The 17235-nt window shown below is 50.6% G+C and overlaps 1 protein-coding gene across 3 annotated transcripts in view; it reads right to left on the bottom strand.

The window, feature by feature from the left end:
- Positions 1 to 17235, bottom strand: part of BSN (bassoon presynaptic cytomatrix protein) — a 98473-nt gene that overhangs the window by 37321 nt on the left and 43917 nt on the right. For all 3 annotated transcript variants that reach the window (XR_013357915.1, XR_013357916.1, XM_077858840.1), the window contains exon 2: positions 5796 to 6204. Coding sequence is in view for 1 of the 3 variants with exons in the window: in XM_077858840.1 (XP_077714966.1) it covers positions 5796 to 6204 (409 nt within the window). In the remaining 2 variants the exon portion in view is untranslated. The remainder of the gene's footprint in view (positions 1 to 5795; positions 6205 to 17235) is intronic.

Consider the following 17235-nt stretch of genomic DNA (forward strand, 5'->3'; position numbering starts at 1 on the left):
TTTGTAGGGGAAGGAAAGGATGAGAAGAGGGAGAGGGCCCCTTCTGACAATGGATACAGACTGGCCTGCCCCAGGTCACCAGCCAGCAGCTGGTGACTTCACCGAACATTCCTGCTTCTCTGCCCCCTCCTGCCTCTGGCTTTCTCCATCACCTCCCTTTCCCGCCTCTCCCCTCTGTTCCTTCTCTCCGTTCCCAATTTATCTATTTCTCTTTTTTTTCTACCATTTTTACTCAATTCTCTTCCCATTCTGTTTCTTTTGCCCACACATATGCAAGCAGGTGTTTCAGGAATCCAATCTCAGTTTTCTGTTCCAAATTAATTTCACATCCATTCTTAGATAACCATACATAGGGCCCCGTTTGTAGCTAACAGTTGGAGTTCTAGGCCTGAGAGCTCCAGCTCTGAAGCAGCTCCCACTCCCGCATAGCTGTCTCTTCTGCACATACCCGGTGGTGCTAGCATCTGACCTACAGTGGTCCAGGCAGGCAGGTCAAGAGTCCCGGCTCCAGGAAGCATGGACTGGCAGCAGGGCCCTGTCCTAGGATGATTAAAGATTGGCAGGCATTTCCCTATTGACCTGGAGACTGTTTGATTTCTTCAAGGCAAACTGCCCCAGGACTAGACGTACCATAAGAAAAAGGGTTCCCAAAGGACCTGTCACCTAGAGACCCACTTCCCTTTGGTTTGGAGGCAGAGAAGGGAAGGCTGGACACATGTTTAGACACCAACTCCTCCTGGGTCCAGGAAGGAGGGGGATACCTTTGTCCCTCCTCAGCCCACTGCTGATCTATGTCCTCCTAACACCTGCTCCTCATTCCCTACTGGCCCACGAGGCAGTGTGGCCAGGAAGCAGCAGAGGGAAAGGGGCAAGGCTGGTGGCTGCAGTGGAGGGATCCATGATGCACTCACAGCACTTCCCCCGGACCATCTGGTGCCCCGGCCCTTGCCGGAAAGGAGTGGGATGCAGGCAACAGAGGAAAGGCTTATGGCCATTGCTTCCTCCCACCCTTCTCCACACCGCCCACCATGGTAAGCGCCTAAGCCCAAGGCTTGCTGGTGGAGTGGGGATGAAGGGCGGTGCTCAATGGATTATACATCCTTGGCTTGGTCTCAGCAAAGTCCAGACCTTAGAACAGGCAAAGAAAGACCACTATCACTCTTCAGAAGTGTTTTAGAGAGGCTTCTGAGAGATTCTGACTAGAGCAGGGGAGGCGGGAGGCAGATGAGCTCAGATGGGCCGCCTGAACAGGGGAGGCTAGGGATGGGGTAGCAGGCCTGCTGCTCCTCACTGGAGCAAAGGGTGGGCCTCCCAGGTGCAGGCTGCAGCCTGGATGGGGGTGGTGATCTGGGACAATTCTGCCAATCAGATCTGGAAGCACAGGCATGCAGCCAGCCCAGAGTCTGCACAGCACTCGCTCCTGTGACCCTGTTCCTAGGGTGAGGACAGACTCCTATCTGGAAGAATTCCAGGTCAGGATGTGCTGCTGGTCTGCTCTGAGAGGGGCAGGGAGGCCCCTAAGAGGACTGGCAGATCCAGGCTGCCCTGGCCACTGCAGGTGACTCTCCAGCAGCTCACTCCACCCACACTGCCTACCCAAGCCTCACCTCCCAGACTCCACCTAGCAGGCTCATTACCATGCCTTAATCTCCTATTCCCAGCTATCAGGATAGAGCCTGACTTGTGCAACAAGGGCCTCCATCCTGGAGGAGAAAGGGGTGGCAGGCCTGAAAGCTAGGTCATTGAAGAGTGGAGAGGAGGACTAACAGGCCTGAGAGGGCAGGAGGCATCAGCAAAGCCATCAGGGCTGGTCCCTGATCCTCTGTTTCTCTTTTAGAGAAATGGGACATTTGGGAAGTTAAGGTACTTCTCTGAGGACCCACATCCAAGGAGAGAAGAGGACAATCTTCCTGCCTTTTCCCTATCACTGGGCACTGAACGGGCTTACATACCAAACGCCTCTGGCCTCCTGGTCAGTTCATCCTCACAAGAAGGGTCTCCTATGGGTGGTGAGAAATGTTCAGACCCCACAAGGAAACCCCAGTCTTTAGCCACGATTTCAAACAAGTTAAATGATTCATCTGCCCTGAGGTCCAGGACTGCAGAACTCTAGAAAGAAATGGCCTCACCATTAAGAGTGGCTGAGATGGCCCTGTTTGCTCTGAACTATCCCCAACCCAAGCAAAAGTGGACTGTGGGTGGAGAAAATGATGCTGAGAGTCCCTGAGGGAAAACTGGAGATTTAGCTACTGATTCTGGGTCCTCAGCTCTATTGCTCCAAAATGACCCTGAATAAGCAAGACTTCCCAAGATTTAGTCTTCTTGTCTATAAACAGAGAGTGCTCTGAGCATCTTCCCTGACTTCCATGCAGTTTCAGTGTACTCTAGGCCTTAGAAGCCTAGCAAAGTACCTGGGCAGGCACCCTCCTCTGAAGGCATCACAGCCTCGAGAGCTAGCCAACCAGGGCCTAGGCAGAACAGTAAGTGCCACATCTGTGTGAGCGTAGTACCCATCCCGTAGCCTGGGAGTTGACAGCCTGGGAATTGACAGAAGACTGGGCCTGCTGGCCAGAAAAGTAGTGGTTCCAGATCTTAGCCATTGCTCTGGCCAAATGCAATGGACTGTTCTACCTGTATATGTGATTCTTATCTCCAGACCTAGTTTGCTGTTTCTGAAAAACCCAGCTAAAGTAAAAAGACTCTGATAGATGCCATGGGGTGGAAAGACAAATTCACTGAATTCCAGTGGCCATAGGCCCAGTGCCCATCTATTCCCTCCTTTCTGCTCATCTGCCCTCACCCACTCATTCAGCACCAGGGCTTGTGACAGCCCTAGTCTGTGCTGCAAATGGAAGTACGAGCCAGTGATTCTCTACCTATGCAAAAATATCGGTTTTCCATGGTCACATTTCCAAAGATCCAAGGGCAGCTTCATTAGCAGTCTCAGAGAGGCCATGAAACCTTCCATGTCATGTGCGTGGCCCTGTCCCTCTCTAGAATTCTTTCTGCCAGCAGGAAGCTGAGGATCTCACTGACATGCCCTGATGAGGCTTTGGTGAGCTTCCAGGTAGAATGTGGGACCCAGCCCTCCTCAGTCCTGCCTAAGCATCACTACATGAGCAATTTCAGACATGTACCTCCAACCCCAGACAAGGTCTCCAGTACGCTCCCCAGTGGCCAGTATCCACAGTGCATCTGTGCTGGGACCAGCACCACCTCCTTTGCACTCCAGCAGGGCTCCTCCTAAGAAGTGAGTACTGGGGCTGAATGTTCTAGAAAAGTTGGCTCTGCCTGAGCCTCTGCCACCTAGATACACCCTACTTCAGAACCAGCCCATTGCCTGGCCCAGAACCTCAGGCCAGGCAGGAGCCCAGCCCATAGACACCAGTGCAATCCCAGAAATAGCTTTTTTGGCTAACATGTCAAGTTAGAGGTGCCAGAACAGGTATGGTCTGACCAGAGTGGATTAGCGGGTGTGTGAGCAAAACCTACAAACTGGTTTTGTCATGATGTGGATGCGTGACCAGGGAGGTGAATCTGCTCTTAGCAGAGTGACGAAGGATAATTGCCCCAACTCAAGAATTAGGCACTGCCAGCCTCTCAGGAAAGTGTGCCAAGGGTTCTTTCTCTTTGACAGGCACACCACTGAAAGCCAATTCTGGAGAAGAAAAGGTTCTGCTTGGAGACCCCTTCAGAAAAGGGCATCCACCATGTTCTGAGAACCTGGAGAATGCACTAGGTCAGCACTTCCCAAACTGCTGCCACAGAACAACAGCCCCTACTGTTCCGCGAAAGCAAGTCCGGGAAAGGCTGCTGGCTCCAGCTCTGTTGTGGAGTCACGGTGTAATTTATGATGCTGAAGGCCTGAGAAGCCTCACAGCAAAGAACCAAAGAATTTGTCTGGCTCGGCATTTGCCTAAAGTACCTGGCTGGGAGGCCTGCTTTTCACCAAACACCATGAATATGCAGTAAGTCTGAGGCCCTTTCCTTCCTGGCCCTGAGCCTCAGCTTCCTCCCAGCACAATGAGGCAGATGGACGGAGTGTTGCCAAGGTCCTCCCACTCTGCTGTTTTTCCCAGCACATCAAAGGCTGGCTCCCTTCCCACCTCACTCAAGGTCCTGGGCCAGGGGGAGCCTGTTGTGTGGCAAGGGCTGTGATGCCCACCAGGAAACTGATGCATCATGTGTGGCTCTCCCTTAATCCCTGCTCACCTCACCGGGCCCTACAGATCGAATGAGCATCTCAGGGAGGCTAGAAGCCAGAGGGGCAAGGCCACACAGGGCCACAGCAGCCTCTCATTCCTCCCTGCCAAACCTCACTGCTCCCCTGGGGCCACGTGCTTCTGGCTTCTTGCTGGCATAAACTCACAGGTGAGATTCTCTGGTCTGGATCACACTGTTCTACGTACCGAAGAGCAAACACTTACCTAACTGATCAGTGCAGGGACGGGCCTGTTTCTAATCACAGATGTAATAATCACGAGTGTGCACGCCTCCTCAAGGAAGCCCCCACACTCCCGGAGCGACTCCAAACCTACTGAGTCATCTCCCTACAACGGCAACTCCTTCCTCAGAATCTCACACTTACCTCTCGCAAACCACACATCCCACACCCACACCACCTCATGTCACAAATAGACCCCGACCTGCGAACAATTATTCTCACTCATCCCCCCACCCACGAGGTACAAATGGCTCCTACTGCTGATAATGCTAGAGGCAGCCATGGCTCTTCCTGCAGCCGGCCATGCTCCATCCTGCCCAAGGACAGAGCCCTAGGGGAGGAACTAGAGACTTCTACGGCTTATCTCAGAGGAGAGGGAGGAAGGCAGCAAACCTATTTAGTTCACTTCAGCGGTAAGGCCCCAGCTCCACTAGTACACTGGGGCACCCAGCCTCCAGGTCACCAAAAAGAGCTTCCAGGGGCTTGGCTGAGCCTCTCACAGCAACTCAAAGCATCCTGAACAAAGCTAGGATGGGGCTGAGGACCCAGGATTCTCTGGGGCATAAAAGGAGGCCAATCTCCTGCAAATGGCCCTGTAGTGGCCTATGAAGGACACAGCCACCCATTGTGAATACTTGCTCCTAGCCTAGGTCTCTACCCCAAAGTTAGTTGTCTGGCGATGGCTACAGCTCTGCCACTTCAGGCCCCAGCTAACTGGAATGGAAGCCCAGTGGAGAAGCTTCCCAGAGCCCAATTAGAAGGCCATTTCCTGCCTCCCCTAAAAATCTCACTTCCCTCACCAGCATCCCTCACCTCCCCCAGTGCCTATTGTCAGGGAGAAAGGCTGGCCAAGGGCCAGGGGAATCTGCCTCGCCCCGAGCCTATGGCTTCTTGTGGCCATCTCCAAATGAGTACGCATTAAGAAAGGTTGCCCAGAAGCCTGTCTTTGGCTCCTTCTAAGGCCATTTTTCTGGGTCAGACTTTTACCAGGTAAGAAAGCATCTTCTCTGCTGGGACTCTGCCCAAGCTTTCAGAAGGTGCAGGAATCCCTCAAGAGATGTACGGCCAAGTCTGTTCTCTGCTACCACATTTTGGAGCCAGGAAGACATAAATTTCAGTTGCCAAGGGAAATGACCAAGAAAAGAGAGTTGGTTAAAGAGGGGAAGGGAGGGACGCCTGGGTGGCTCAGTCGGTTAAGCGTTCGACTCTTGATCTTAGGATCATGATTTTAAGTCCCATTGTGCTTCACGCTGGGTGTGGAGACTACTTTAAAAAAAAAAAGGGGGGGGGGGAAGGGAACCAAGGGAGGCATGGGAAGGTAGGTGGGGGAGCCGGCGCAGAAGGTGGTTACCTGGGTGAGGTGAGGGTTGGGGTTGAACCCACACTGGTTGCAGACCTTGTTGTGACACTGGGTGCAGGTGTTGAAGTTTGGCTGGCTGGGGGTCGACGTGAGGTCCGAGGTCTTACATATGGGACACAGCGTGCTGCTGGGAAGGGGGGCGATCTGGGGGACGGAGTAGGGTGATGTGGGGGTGCTGCCTCTGTCCGGTGACACAGAGGGGGACCGCCCTGATCTCTGCGTCCTGCTGTCTACCTGCAGCGTCCTGCGGGGCCCATCAGCCTCCTGGCCTGCTGGGCCCTGAGCCCTTGTCTCCCGGGGGCTCTCGCGGCCGGGAGCAGTAGCAGAAGCCTGCTTCGGGGTTGGGGAAGCTGCTCTCTGGCTACCCGGGGGCTCCTTGGGGTCCAGTCTCCTGGAAACGCTGAAATGACATTGAAAATGACTGTGTTAGAGACACTTCCCAGAGAAGTAGCCTGCAGAGGGCTCTATCAAGCTCGGTGACCCTGCCGAGCCCGGTTCCACCCTCCTCTTCCTGCCCAGTGGCATCATCACAGCCACCATTTGCTGTGCGCTGATTGTGCCCCATGCTGAGCCCTGACAAGCATCTCCCACTTGAACCCTCAGCACCAGGCCATGTGGAAGGATCATGAGTTCCCCTCTTATATCCTGATAAAGTGTGGATTCTGATTCAGTAAGTCTAAGGTGAGAGCTGCATTTTTAATAATCTCTAAGGTGATACCTATACTCTGGTATGCAGACCACACTTTGAGTACAAGGCACTAAACCTATACATTAGAAACACCTGGGGTGATTTTTAAATTTCTTAGGCTATACACTCCAGACAAATTACAGCAGAACCTGAGGGGGCAGGACCCTGGTATTAGTATTTTTCTCTCCCCAGGTAATGCCAACATGCAGCTTAAGTTCAGAGTTATTGCCCTGGCAGGTCTGTTCTGGCTTGTCCCCTTCAAAGGCTGACTCCAGACAGGTGGAGATGGCTGGGGGAGGCATCCTAATGCCTAGTTAATGCCATCTCCAGCAGGCACAAAGGAACTTTCTTTCCGGCAGTCCATCACCATTCCTGATGCGAGACCAAGTCCATGGAGATAGGCGAGATGTTACTTTTCCACTAATGCAAGGCTGGGTGGGGCTGGAGTCCTAGGATCCAGCCCTTGCGGAACCACTGAGGGAGGTCCAATGTGCCTGACCCCCATCTCCATCCTGACCTGGCACAGCTGCAGAGAAGCCTGCAGAGTTTGTAGTTTGATGAGGTAGAAAGTCAAACCATTAGGCTAAACTCAATTTCCTTATTTTCTTTTCCCAATTTTCCTTTTCTAGTTTGAAAGAAGCTGAGCACAAAAAAAGCCCAAGGCAATGCTTTATATTGCTTCCCTGAAATTCTATCCTTGCTTCAGTCTGTATTCATTTGGGTGGATACTGGCACCCAGGAGACAGGATAGACTGGCTGAGAACACTGAAGAGGTCAGACCACAGCTGCCTGCAGGTAGACTGCCCTGGGGCCCTCATCCTCCTAGGGTCTGAGTGACAAGAGGGGGATTCTAAGTTTGCTGCCCCTTGCTGAAAGCCATCTGCTTGCCAAAAAGATTCAGGAGTCAATTGGTAGAATGTCTTAGGACAAGCCATTTCAGAGGGGAGAGCAGGAGCCCACCTGGGGAGGCCGCTCCAAGACAATCTGCAGTTCTACCTCCCTTCTGAGGAACAATGTTGAGTGGAAGAAGGGGAAGCCACACCCTTAGTCTAATAAAGGCTCTTCCAGAAAAAAAGAAACATTCTTATATGTCTATCAAATATTTCTTTCATCAACCAACAACAGTCTCATGGACCTGCCACTTTCCTCTACAGTAGGATCACTGGACCCTGAATCTAGCCCCTCTGGGCCACCTTCCCACCAGCTGTGAGGCCCAGTATGTGGTGGCCACAGCATTTCTAGTCCACACCTGGAACCTGGGCTCCAGGGCCTTCTAGTAGACTAATTTCTGGGTATGGTAAAGAAATATTCTCACTTATTAGATTCATAGTTCCATTTTTTATTTGAATGATTCAGGGCTGGAATTTATTTATTTTAAATTTATCTATCTATCTATCTATCTATCTATCTATCTATCTATCTATCTATCTATCTAAGAGAAAGAGAGAGAGCACGAGCAGAAGGAGGGGCAGAAGGGGAGAGAGAGGGAGAAGCAGACTCCCTGGCAGATCCCAGGACCATGAGATCATGACCTGAGCAGAAGGCAGACGCTCAACCGACTGAGCCATCTAGATGTGGGGCTGGAATTTAAAAGCAGCTCCTGACCATATATTAACTATACTGGAACTAAAATTTAAAAAAAATTCCACCCCTGAAAGCTAATCACAAGCTACTGAGAGCCCTTTCCAACACATGGAGGGGCTGCAGCCCCTCTCCCAGGTTGTGCAAGGTCTGCGGTCTCTTCTGAGGAATACGGCCACTTCTATTGTATGTGAGCTGCCTGATACATAACACAGTGGTGTTTTTTTTTTTTTTTTTTTTTTTTTTTTTTAAAGAATTTATTTATTTATTCATGATAGTCACAGAGAGAGAGAGAGAGAGGTAGAGACACAGGCAGAGGGGGAAGCAGGCTCCATGCACCGGGAGCCCGATGTGGGATTCGATCCCGGGTCTCCGGGATCGGCCCTGGGCCAAAGGCAGGCACCAAACCGCTGCGCCACCCAGGGATCCCACACAGTGGTGTTTTAATTCAATGTTGCATCACAGTGTAGTCTTTCTGAGGATAAAATTTGTGAGCCAGAGATCCAGATTCCAGTTAACTTTCAACCTAGCTGTAGTGAAAATGGAGAAGCAAACAGTGCCTCCTGCCCCCCAGCAAAGTTGGTCCTGCAAGAGCTCCCTGTACTCAGGCCTGATGGGTGTGCACACACCCCACAGTGGTGGTAATAGACAACTGATGAGCAGGATACATGTCTATGATCCCTGCACTTTCCTGACCTCTGAGATGTTTCCTCACCCCTTCTCCTTCATCATGTTCCGACATGTCTCTCTTTCCCTCTCTTCACTGACAACCTGCCTGCCATCTCACTAAGAAAGTGGGAGCCACTGGAGGAGAAGCTGCACACCCATAGCCTCTTGACATCTATCCCCCAATATTTGCCCCCACTTCTCACCTTCATAAATCCTCCCCTTTCCTTCATCATCTGCTACCTCTCTCTACTGGGTGACTACAATTACCATACAAATATGCTTCTCCCATCCACAGAGATCAATATATAACCTTGACCCATTTCCCCCTTTAGCTACTATCCCATTTCTCTGCTCCTCCCTGCCCTTCCTCTCAATCTAGTCTCACCTGGCCTTTGTCCACCCTTCCACAGGAATTGCTTGGGTCACTGTCACCAACAGCCTCCATGTTATCAATCCCATAGTCACTTCTCAGTTCCTGATCTCACTTCAGTAGCAGCATGTGATACTGCTGAGTGCTCCCTCCATCCTGAGATAAGTTCTCCTCTTGCCTTCTGGAAAACCTCCTCCTCTCTCCTGGCCATACTGGTTTAAACTCTTTCCTAATCCCCGAACACCATCCTCATATCAGAGGGACCTGGTCTTCTCTGAGTACACATGATCCTGGGTCTCAAGGCCCAATCAGACTCAAGACTTAAAACCTCACTACCCGGGGTGCCTGGGTGGTTCAGTTAGTTAAGCAACTGTCTTCAGCTCAGGTCATGATCCCAGGGTCCTGGGATTGGGCCCCACATTGAGCTCTCTGCTCAGCAGGGATCTGCTTCTCCTTCTGCCTCTGCCTGTTACTCCACCTGCTTGTGTTCTCTCTCTCTCTCTCCCTGTCAAATAAATAAATAAAAATCTTAAACAAAACAAAACTCACTACCCCGTGACAATGACCAAATGTGTGTCTCTGGCCCTGACCTCTTCCCTGAACCCCTCACTGGTCTAACTGCCAACTCTGCATCTGGACTGAGATGATGTGTATAGGCATCTCAAATATGGTGTGTCCAAGCTGAGCTCTGATCTTTCCATACATGCGCACCTCCCAACCTTCCCTTGGAGCCATCTCTGACCTCTTCTTGTCCCATCTATATCAATCATCAATAAATCTTGTTGGCTTCAGAGTCTGGCCATTCCCACTGCCTCCTTGTTCCACCTTGTGCAGGCCACAAGGTGGCCTCTCTTTTCAGTTCTACACAAGCCTGGTTACTTTCACCTCCTCCTCTGTGGTCTTCTCTGTACAGCAGCTGGGATAATCCCTTATATACGTAAGTCAGCCACTTCCCTCCTCTGTCCAAACCCTCCAACATTTCCTTTCCCTCCCAGAAGAAAAGCCAAAGACTTTACATGGCTCTGAAACCCCATGAGATATGGCCCCTTCCCCTCTGGCCTCCTCTCCTACTATTCTCTCCCTCCCTCCCTCTACTTCCCTTAGGCCAGGTCCACTCCAGCCTCTGGGCATTTGCATCTGCAGGCATTTGCACTCTCTGAAGTCTTTGCTTTGGTGGCATCCTTTCAGGGACACTTTCCCTGACTGCTCTATTAAAAATGCAGCTGCAGGAGCGCCTGGGTGGCTCAGGTGATTAAGAGTCTGACTCGATGCAGACTCCCCTCTGTAGAGCTTGATTTCAGACTGAATCCCACAACCCTGAGATCATGACCTGAGCTGAAATCGAGTCAGACTCTTAAAAAAAAAAAAAAAGAAAGAAATTTTCTCCCTCTCCCTCTACAGCCCACCCCTGCTCATGCATACTCTCTCCTTCTAAAATAAGTAACTAAATCTTTAATAAAATAAAATAAAATAAAATGCAGCTCTGGGGCAACTGGCTGGCTCAGTCAGAAGAGCATGTAACTCTTGATCTCAAGGTTGTGAGTTCAAGCCCCACACTGGGTGTAGAGATTAGTAAAAAGTTAATTAAAACAATAAAATGCAACTTCTGTCCATCCTGCCTCTTTATTCTCCATGGCACTGAGTACCTTCTGACTCATCATATATGTATTGCTTTTGTATATCCTCTGTGATCCCCACATTAGACTGACAGCTCAGTGTGGGAAGGGCCTCTGTGTGCTATCTCCACAGCTACACCCCAGAACCCAGCACAGTGCCTGGCACACACTGAACACACAACAGGTGTTTCCTGAATGGATGGGCTGTAGGCACATCATGACTCAGAACAGCAAAACACAGCCCCAAAGCGCGTTAGAGCTGAGGAAACAAGGCATGCCACATGACTAGTGTGGCACTCAACCCTTCCCTGGATCTGACCTCATGCTGGAGAGAACTGCAGAAATGACAATAGAGTCCTCCCTGGCCGCACCCCTAGCCCCACCACACAGAATGTTCTGTCTGCTGTGCACTGTCTGCTGACCATGACAGTGGTGATGCCAACCTAACCTTTGCCACAAGCTCTGTCATGCAGAGGCACCTATCACATATTAACTCCTTTATGTCTCATAACAAACCTATAGGGTAGGGCCCATTTTGCCCATTTTACAGACACGGAAATTGCTACACACAGAAGTTATATAACTCACAAAGTCATTATGATTTATATCAGTCTTCCCTGTCCTTAACCAATGTCCCACATTGCCACTCTGGGGAGCACGGTCAGGCTACAGAGGAGTAAGCAGCACTGCAGTTTGGGCTCTTTGTTGTTGTTTTAAAGATTTTATTTATTCATGAGAGACACAGAGAGAGGCAGAGACATAGGCAGAGGGAGAAGCAGGCTCCCTGTGGGGAGCCCAGGGCAGGACTTGATCCCAGGACCCCAGGATCATGACCTGAGCCAAAGGCAGACACTCAACCACTGAGCCACACAGGCATCCCTTTTTTTTTTTTTTTTTTTTTTTTTAAGATTTTATTTATTTGAGAGACAGCAAGTAAGAGAGAAAGCATGGGCTGGGGTGGGAAGGAGCAGAGAGAGAAGCAGACTCCTTGCTGAGCAGGGAGCCCAAAGCAGGATCCCAGGATCCTGCGATCATGACCTGAGCTGAATGCAGACATTTAACCGACTGAGCCACACAGGTGCCCCAGTTTGGGCTCTTTGGATTCTTTTTCCTTTTTTCTAAAGCACTGTTTAAGTGGAAGGTCCCCAGGAGAAGGTCTCTGACATTTTGCTCCCTACCGCAGCCCAGGCCCACAGCCCACTTGGTTCGGATTGGGCACTCAATAAGCATGTGCAAAGGAAACAGAAAGATGTGTAAGCAGTAAGTTCAGCATGGGACTGAGTTAGGGCAATAAGACGATTCAGCTATGGCCACTTCACATGGAGACTGCCCAGCAATGCTGAGGGACTTGCAGAGGAAGCCACATTGGTTTGTTCATTCAGGAATGTAGCCATTGACAAACACTTGCTGACCCCTGGGAGAGCTCCAGGCCCTGTGACAGGTATTGATGGTATGAACAAAGTATGTCTCTTACAATGGAAGCTGGGTCCACAGGTGTTCACTGTATTGTTATCCTTTACATCTTATACATATTTTATAAGTATTGTTACATTCTTTAGAAATACCTCTTCAATATTTAATTGAAATAAATTTTTTAAAAAGTGAATCAGACAGAGATCCAGTCCTCTGGGAGCCTACAGTCTAGAAGGGAGACAGATGTGCAAACAAATCACAGCACGACACATCACCCCATGGCTCAGGGGAAGGGCAGAAGACTGATGAGTCTTCTCCTTGAGGTGAAAGGGCAAGGTAGGCAGAGAAGGAAGGCTGAGAGGCATGACATAGCATGCTCAGCCTGTAGGGCTGTGTCACCTGTACAGCTGTGCAGGGCAGGCATGGCTGGTTCAAGCCAGTGCTATCTCCAACACTTAGAACAACTTCCAGCAGCACATACTTTCAACTACCTGAACTATGAGAAAGCTTAGGAGCCAAAAAAGGAAAGGCCAGGGATGCCTGGGTGGCTCAGTGGTTGAGTGTCTGCCTTCAGCTCAAGTTGTGATCCTGGAGTCCCAGGATTGAGTTCCGCATCGGGCTCCCTGCATGGAGCCTGCTTCTCCTCCCTCTGCCTATGTCTCTGCCAGTCTCTCTCTCTCTCTCTCTCATAAATAAATAAAATCTTTTTAAAAAAGAAAGGAAAAGGGATCCCTGGGTGGCGCAGCGGTTTGGCGCCTGCCTTTGGCCCCGGGCGCGATCCTGGAGACCCAGGATCGAATCCCATGTCGGGCTCCCGGTGCATGGAGCCTGCTTCTCCCTCTGCCTGTGTCTCTGCCTCTCTCTCTCTCTCTCTCTCTCTCTGTGACTATCATAAATAAATAAAAAATTTAAAAAAAAAGAAAAGAAAGGAAAAGCCAGGGGAGTAGGGTCTCTAAGGTTTTCAAATGAGAGTGCTCTGGCTCAGTGTCAAGGAGACAGTGGAGGCAGGGAAACAGTAAGAATAAGGCAGTAGCCCAGGAAACAGTCCCCCCACCAGCTCAATGTTGAGAAAGGCTAGCTCCCCATCCTACCGAACACAAGGATCTGCCCATGGCCGGAGATCCAGGAGAGCCATCTGAGACACATACATGGACACAAGTTCTATGGGAACCCAAGTGGTTGGGGTAGCCCTGGGCCTCCTCAGGTGGCTCTCCTTAGGAAAGATCTCCACTGGGTAGAGAAGGGAGAGAGGAAGGAAAGGGGGAGGGAGGTGGCCACAGGTAGGACCCCACAGAAGCCCCCTGGATGCCCTGGTTTCATGGATCTGGATTATCAGCAGTGAGGCCCCATAAGGCCAATGGTTCTCCCAAAAGCCCCTGGGAGGTACTATTCCTTGGCAAGGGCTGGGATAAGGACAGGTGAGCAAGAAGGGAAGAAGGACACTGCCATAAAGCAGAAGAGACACAGACGGACAAGTAGGTGAGGAGGAGAGAGAGCAGAGATATGAAGGAGTGGCTGGAAGCCAAGCAGGGAAGACTAAAAATGGCTTATTTAGGGATAGATATTTTTAAAAGATAGCCAAGAAAGGTAGAGGATGTAAAAATAGCTGGATTTCTACCAGCTTTCCTCCCTTTCAGCATTAAAGGCTATTGACTGGGCACCTGGGTGGCTCAGTGGTTGGGCGTCTGCCTTTGGCTCAGGTTGTGATCCCGGGGTCCTGGGATCGAGTCTCGCAGGGAGCCTACCTCTCCCTCTGCCTATGTCTCTGCCTCTCTCTGTGTGTCTCTCATGAATAAATAAAATCTTAAAAAATAATAATAAAGGCTATTGACTGATCAGAAACAAGTCCTGAAACTGTTTACCGGGGCTAGAAGGACCCTTGGGCCACAGGGGTGCTGTTGGGGAGGGGCACAGAGCCAATGCAGTCAGCCTTTCCCTCAGCACTCCTCAGCACTCTGGTAGCCTCCTGTCCTGTACCATGACCACCAGTGGGAAAGAGGATCCAGACTGCACTGGTCAGAACTGGGCTTGATTCCGTGAGAAATGCCAGGAAAGGCATGCGGCCAGCAAGCTCCATTGACCAAAGATGCTCCAGATACCCAATATATCTGTAAGGACGGGGCCACCAGGGAGAGATGTGGCTGCCCAGGTCCACAATGCAGTTACCTAGAGCAACTCTGGCAGCTGTATTCAGAGAGGACCGGCTCAGGCTGACCAGACTGAAGAAAGGAAAAGCAGGGAGGCAGGGAGACAGTATGGGCTCCAGAGGGAAAACCAGCCAGGTTTCCACATGGCAGGGTTCTAGAACATGCCCCCACCCTCCACTGCCGCCACCACCTCCAGATGAATATTTAAAAGAGAAATATTTCACACCAATCAATGACTGTCTTTGTTTACCAGGAAGGGATTGAACTTAAGGAAGCTGTTTTTCTAAGTCAGAGCAGCCGGAAGAGTCCCACAGCTTCAAACACGGTTTTGATAAATTCATGGCTGACCTTTCTCTAATAAGCAATTATGACTGGGCAGACGCTGTGGGAGGACCCTCTCCTTGCAGACCCATGCCAGGAAGGACCACTGGACCACCCAGTGGTCCCTGTGGTTCAGGTAGGGAATAAGGATAGCAGAATCTTGTTAGTTTTTGTTTTTGTTTTTTTTTAAAGTAGTCTCTGCCAAATGCAGGGCTCAAACTCACAACTCGGAGATTGAGAGTCACATGTGCTACCGACTGAGCCAGCCAGCCATCTCACGGTTGCAGAATTTTGGGAAGCAAGATGCAGGTCCTGGGTTCTGCTGCAGCAACTCTCTTACGAATGGATAGGAGAGGGCCACCTGGCTGGCTCAGTGGTTGAGAGTCTGCCTTTGGCTCAGGGTCCTGGGATCAAGTCCTGCATCAGGTTCCATGCAGAGAGCCTGCTTCTCCCTTTGCCTATGTCTCTGTCTCTCTCTGTGTTTTTCATGAATAAATAATTTAAAAAAAATCAATGGACGGGAGAACTCAGAAAGTTTGAATTTAGAAAAAATTCCAGTGTCCACACAAGAAAACATTTCTTGATCTACCCAGCTTTGAGGCCAGTGGCCTTCTGTCTTTCTGATCATGTGTCCCTATCAATAAAACATGTTTGCATAGCCCCAACATATGAATATTTGTCCACCAATTACATGTACATATATTACTGATAGAACACACCTCTCCAAGTAGAAAAATCTGAAAGGATGAGGTCGGAAATACATGTAAATGAAGTTTTCACTCCATCCTCAGTTGGCTGCCTCATTTCCCTTCCCTCCTTGGCACGTGTGCCCTATTTTGGAGGCTCTGCTGAGGAAATTCTTAATCTCCTAATCGTTTTTTTTTTTTTTTTTTAAGATTTTACTTATTTATTTGACAGAGAGAGAGCATGCATAAGCAGGGCGAGCAGCAGAGGGAGAAGAAGAAGCAAGCTCACAGTGAAGCAGGGAGCCCGTTGCAGGACTCAATTCCAGAACCCCCAGATCATGACCCGAGCCAAAGGCAGATGCTCAACTGACTGAGCCATCCAGGTACCCAAACTTCCAACCTTTAAAGAACTCTGTTGGTGGCCCAGACCAGATTCTTTCCTGCCCCTAGCCCTGCTCCATAGGTCAGTGTCAGGAACGCCCCAGGCCACTGGGGGCTGCCCTCACCACCCTTCCTGGCCACCTATGAACCAAAAAGAATTTGCTCTACTGACAGCAACAGCACAGGGATGAGGGTCTCCATAACACTCAGCTACTATACTCAGAGCCTTGCAGGGGACAAGAAGCCAGGACCTCGGGCTCAGAGTCTCCAAGGTGCTCTCTTGAAACCAGAGGATGCCCTGCTGGCTGGGGACAGAAGGTACTACCCAGAGGGTGTCTGGGTGGTGGCAATAAGGTGCCATGCTATAAAGCAGAGTTCCCCAAGAGGCCAACATTCTCTTCTCCTAACTTCCAACCCCTTGAAGCCGCTGCCCCACTATGAAGTTAAGGTTCCAAGACCCAAAAGACCCCAGAGAATTAGCTCCTCCCCTACAAGTGGGGCAAAGCACCATGCCAGCCTGGTGACGGCCCCCACGGGCATACACATATTCACACCCCTGAGCAGACAAACGCGTGTGAAGGTACCCACCACTGCCACTCATCCTTTCCACTTAGAAATGTCTAGCAGTTGGAACTCTTCCTGGGACCAAACAACAAGCTTCAGTTGGTCCCAGGCCAGTCCATCTGGGCCGGCAGAGAACATGCTTGAGGAAGTGAGCTGTGACTGCTTTGCTGCTGCGGAGTTTGGGATGATTCGCCAGGTGGGTCAGGATGGCAGAGAAGGTGGTGAGAGGGACCAGTAGGAATGTGAACTGCTGCCATCCAGCACAGGCCAGGGGAGCTGCCAGCACAAGAGGAGAGACCACCAGGGCTGGCCGCAAGTTGGGGGGATCAGGTCATTATCCTGGGGTCCTGGGATCGAACCTCAGGTTGGGCTCCCTGCTGAGCAGGGAGCCTGCTTCCTCTGTGCCTTTTGCCTGCCACTCCCCCCTGCTTGTGCACTCTCTCTGTGTCAAATAAATAAATAAATAAATCTTTTAAAAAAGGAAAAAAAGAAAAAAGACATGAGCGGAGAAGCTATGACCAAAGGACTAGTAATCCCTCAACAGAGTCTAGACACCAGGGGGACGGCATCTGCCACCACTTGTCCCAAGGCAAGCTACCATCTACACAGTGCCTGTCACAAGCACCATGGTATAACACACCTCATAGCTGCACTCAGCTTGGGGCATGTGATGCCTACATATAGCTCCTGTGACTCTGGGAAAGTCATGGGATCCAGGTGAAAATGGGACTGATGGGAAGGTCACGGGTAAACACTACATGTATTCATTGGTCCTTTCTGGTGGGGAGGAATTTGGTCTGGGGTAGGCCTGGCCCAGCTCTCAGAGAGATGCTCCAGGGGGTTGGCTATCACATGAGGCAGGCCTAAGGGTCTGGTTTTGTTCTGCTTTATGGATGACAGTTCCATGGCCTTTCTGTTACTGTGGCCTATTTCTGGGTTCATGACAGACCTTACTAACGGATGGCAACAGTCTTTCCCGCTGATCTTTCTCAACC

This window comes from Canis aureus, chromosome 19, assembly GCF_053574225.1.
Source record: "Canis aureus isolate CA01 chromosome 19, VMU_Caureus_v.1.0, whole genome shotgun sequence".
Taxonomy (NCBI): domain Eukaryota; kingdom Metazoa; phylum Chordata; class Mammalia; order Carnivora; family Canidae; genus Canis; species Canis aureus.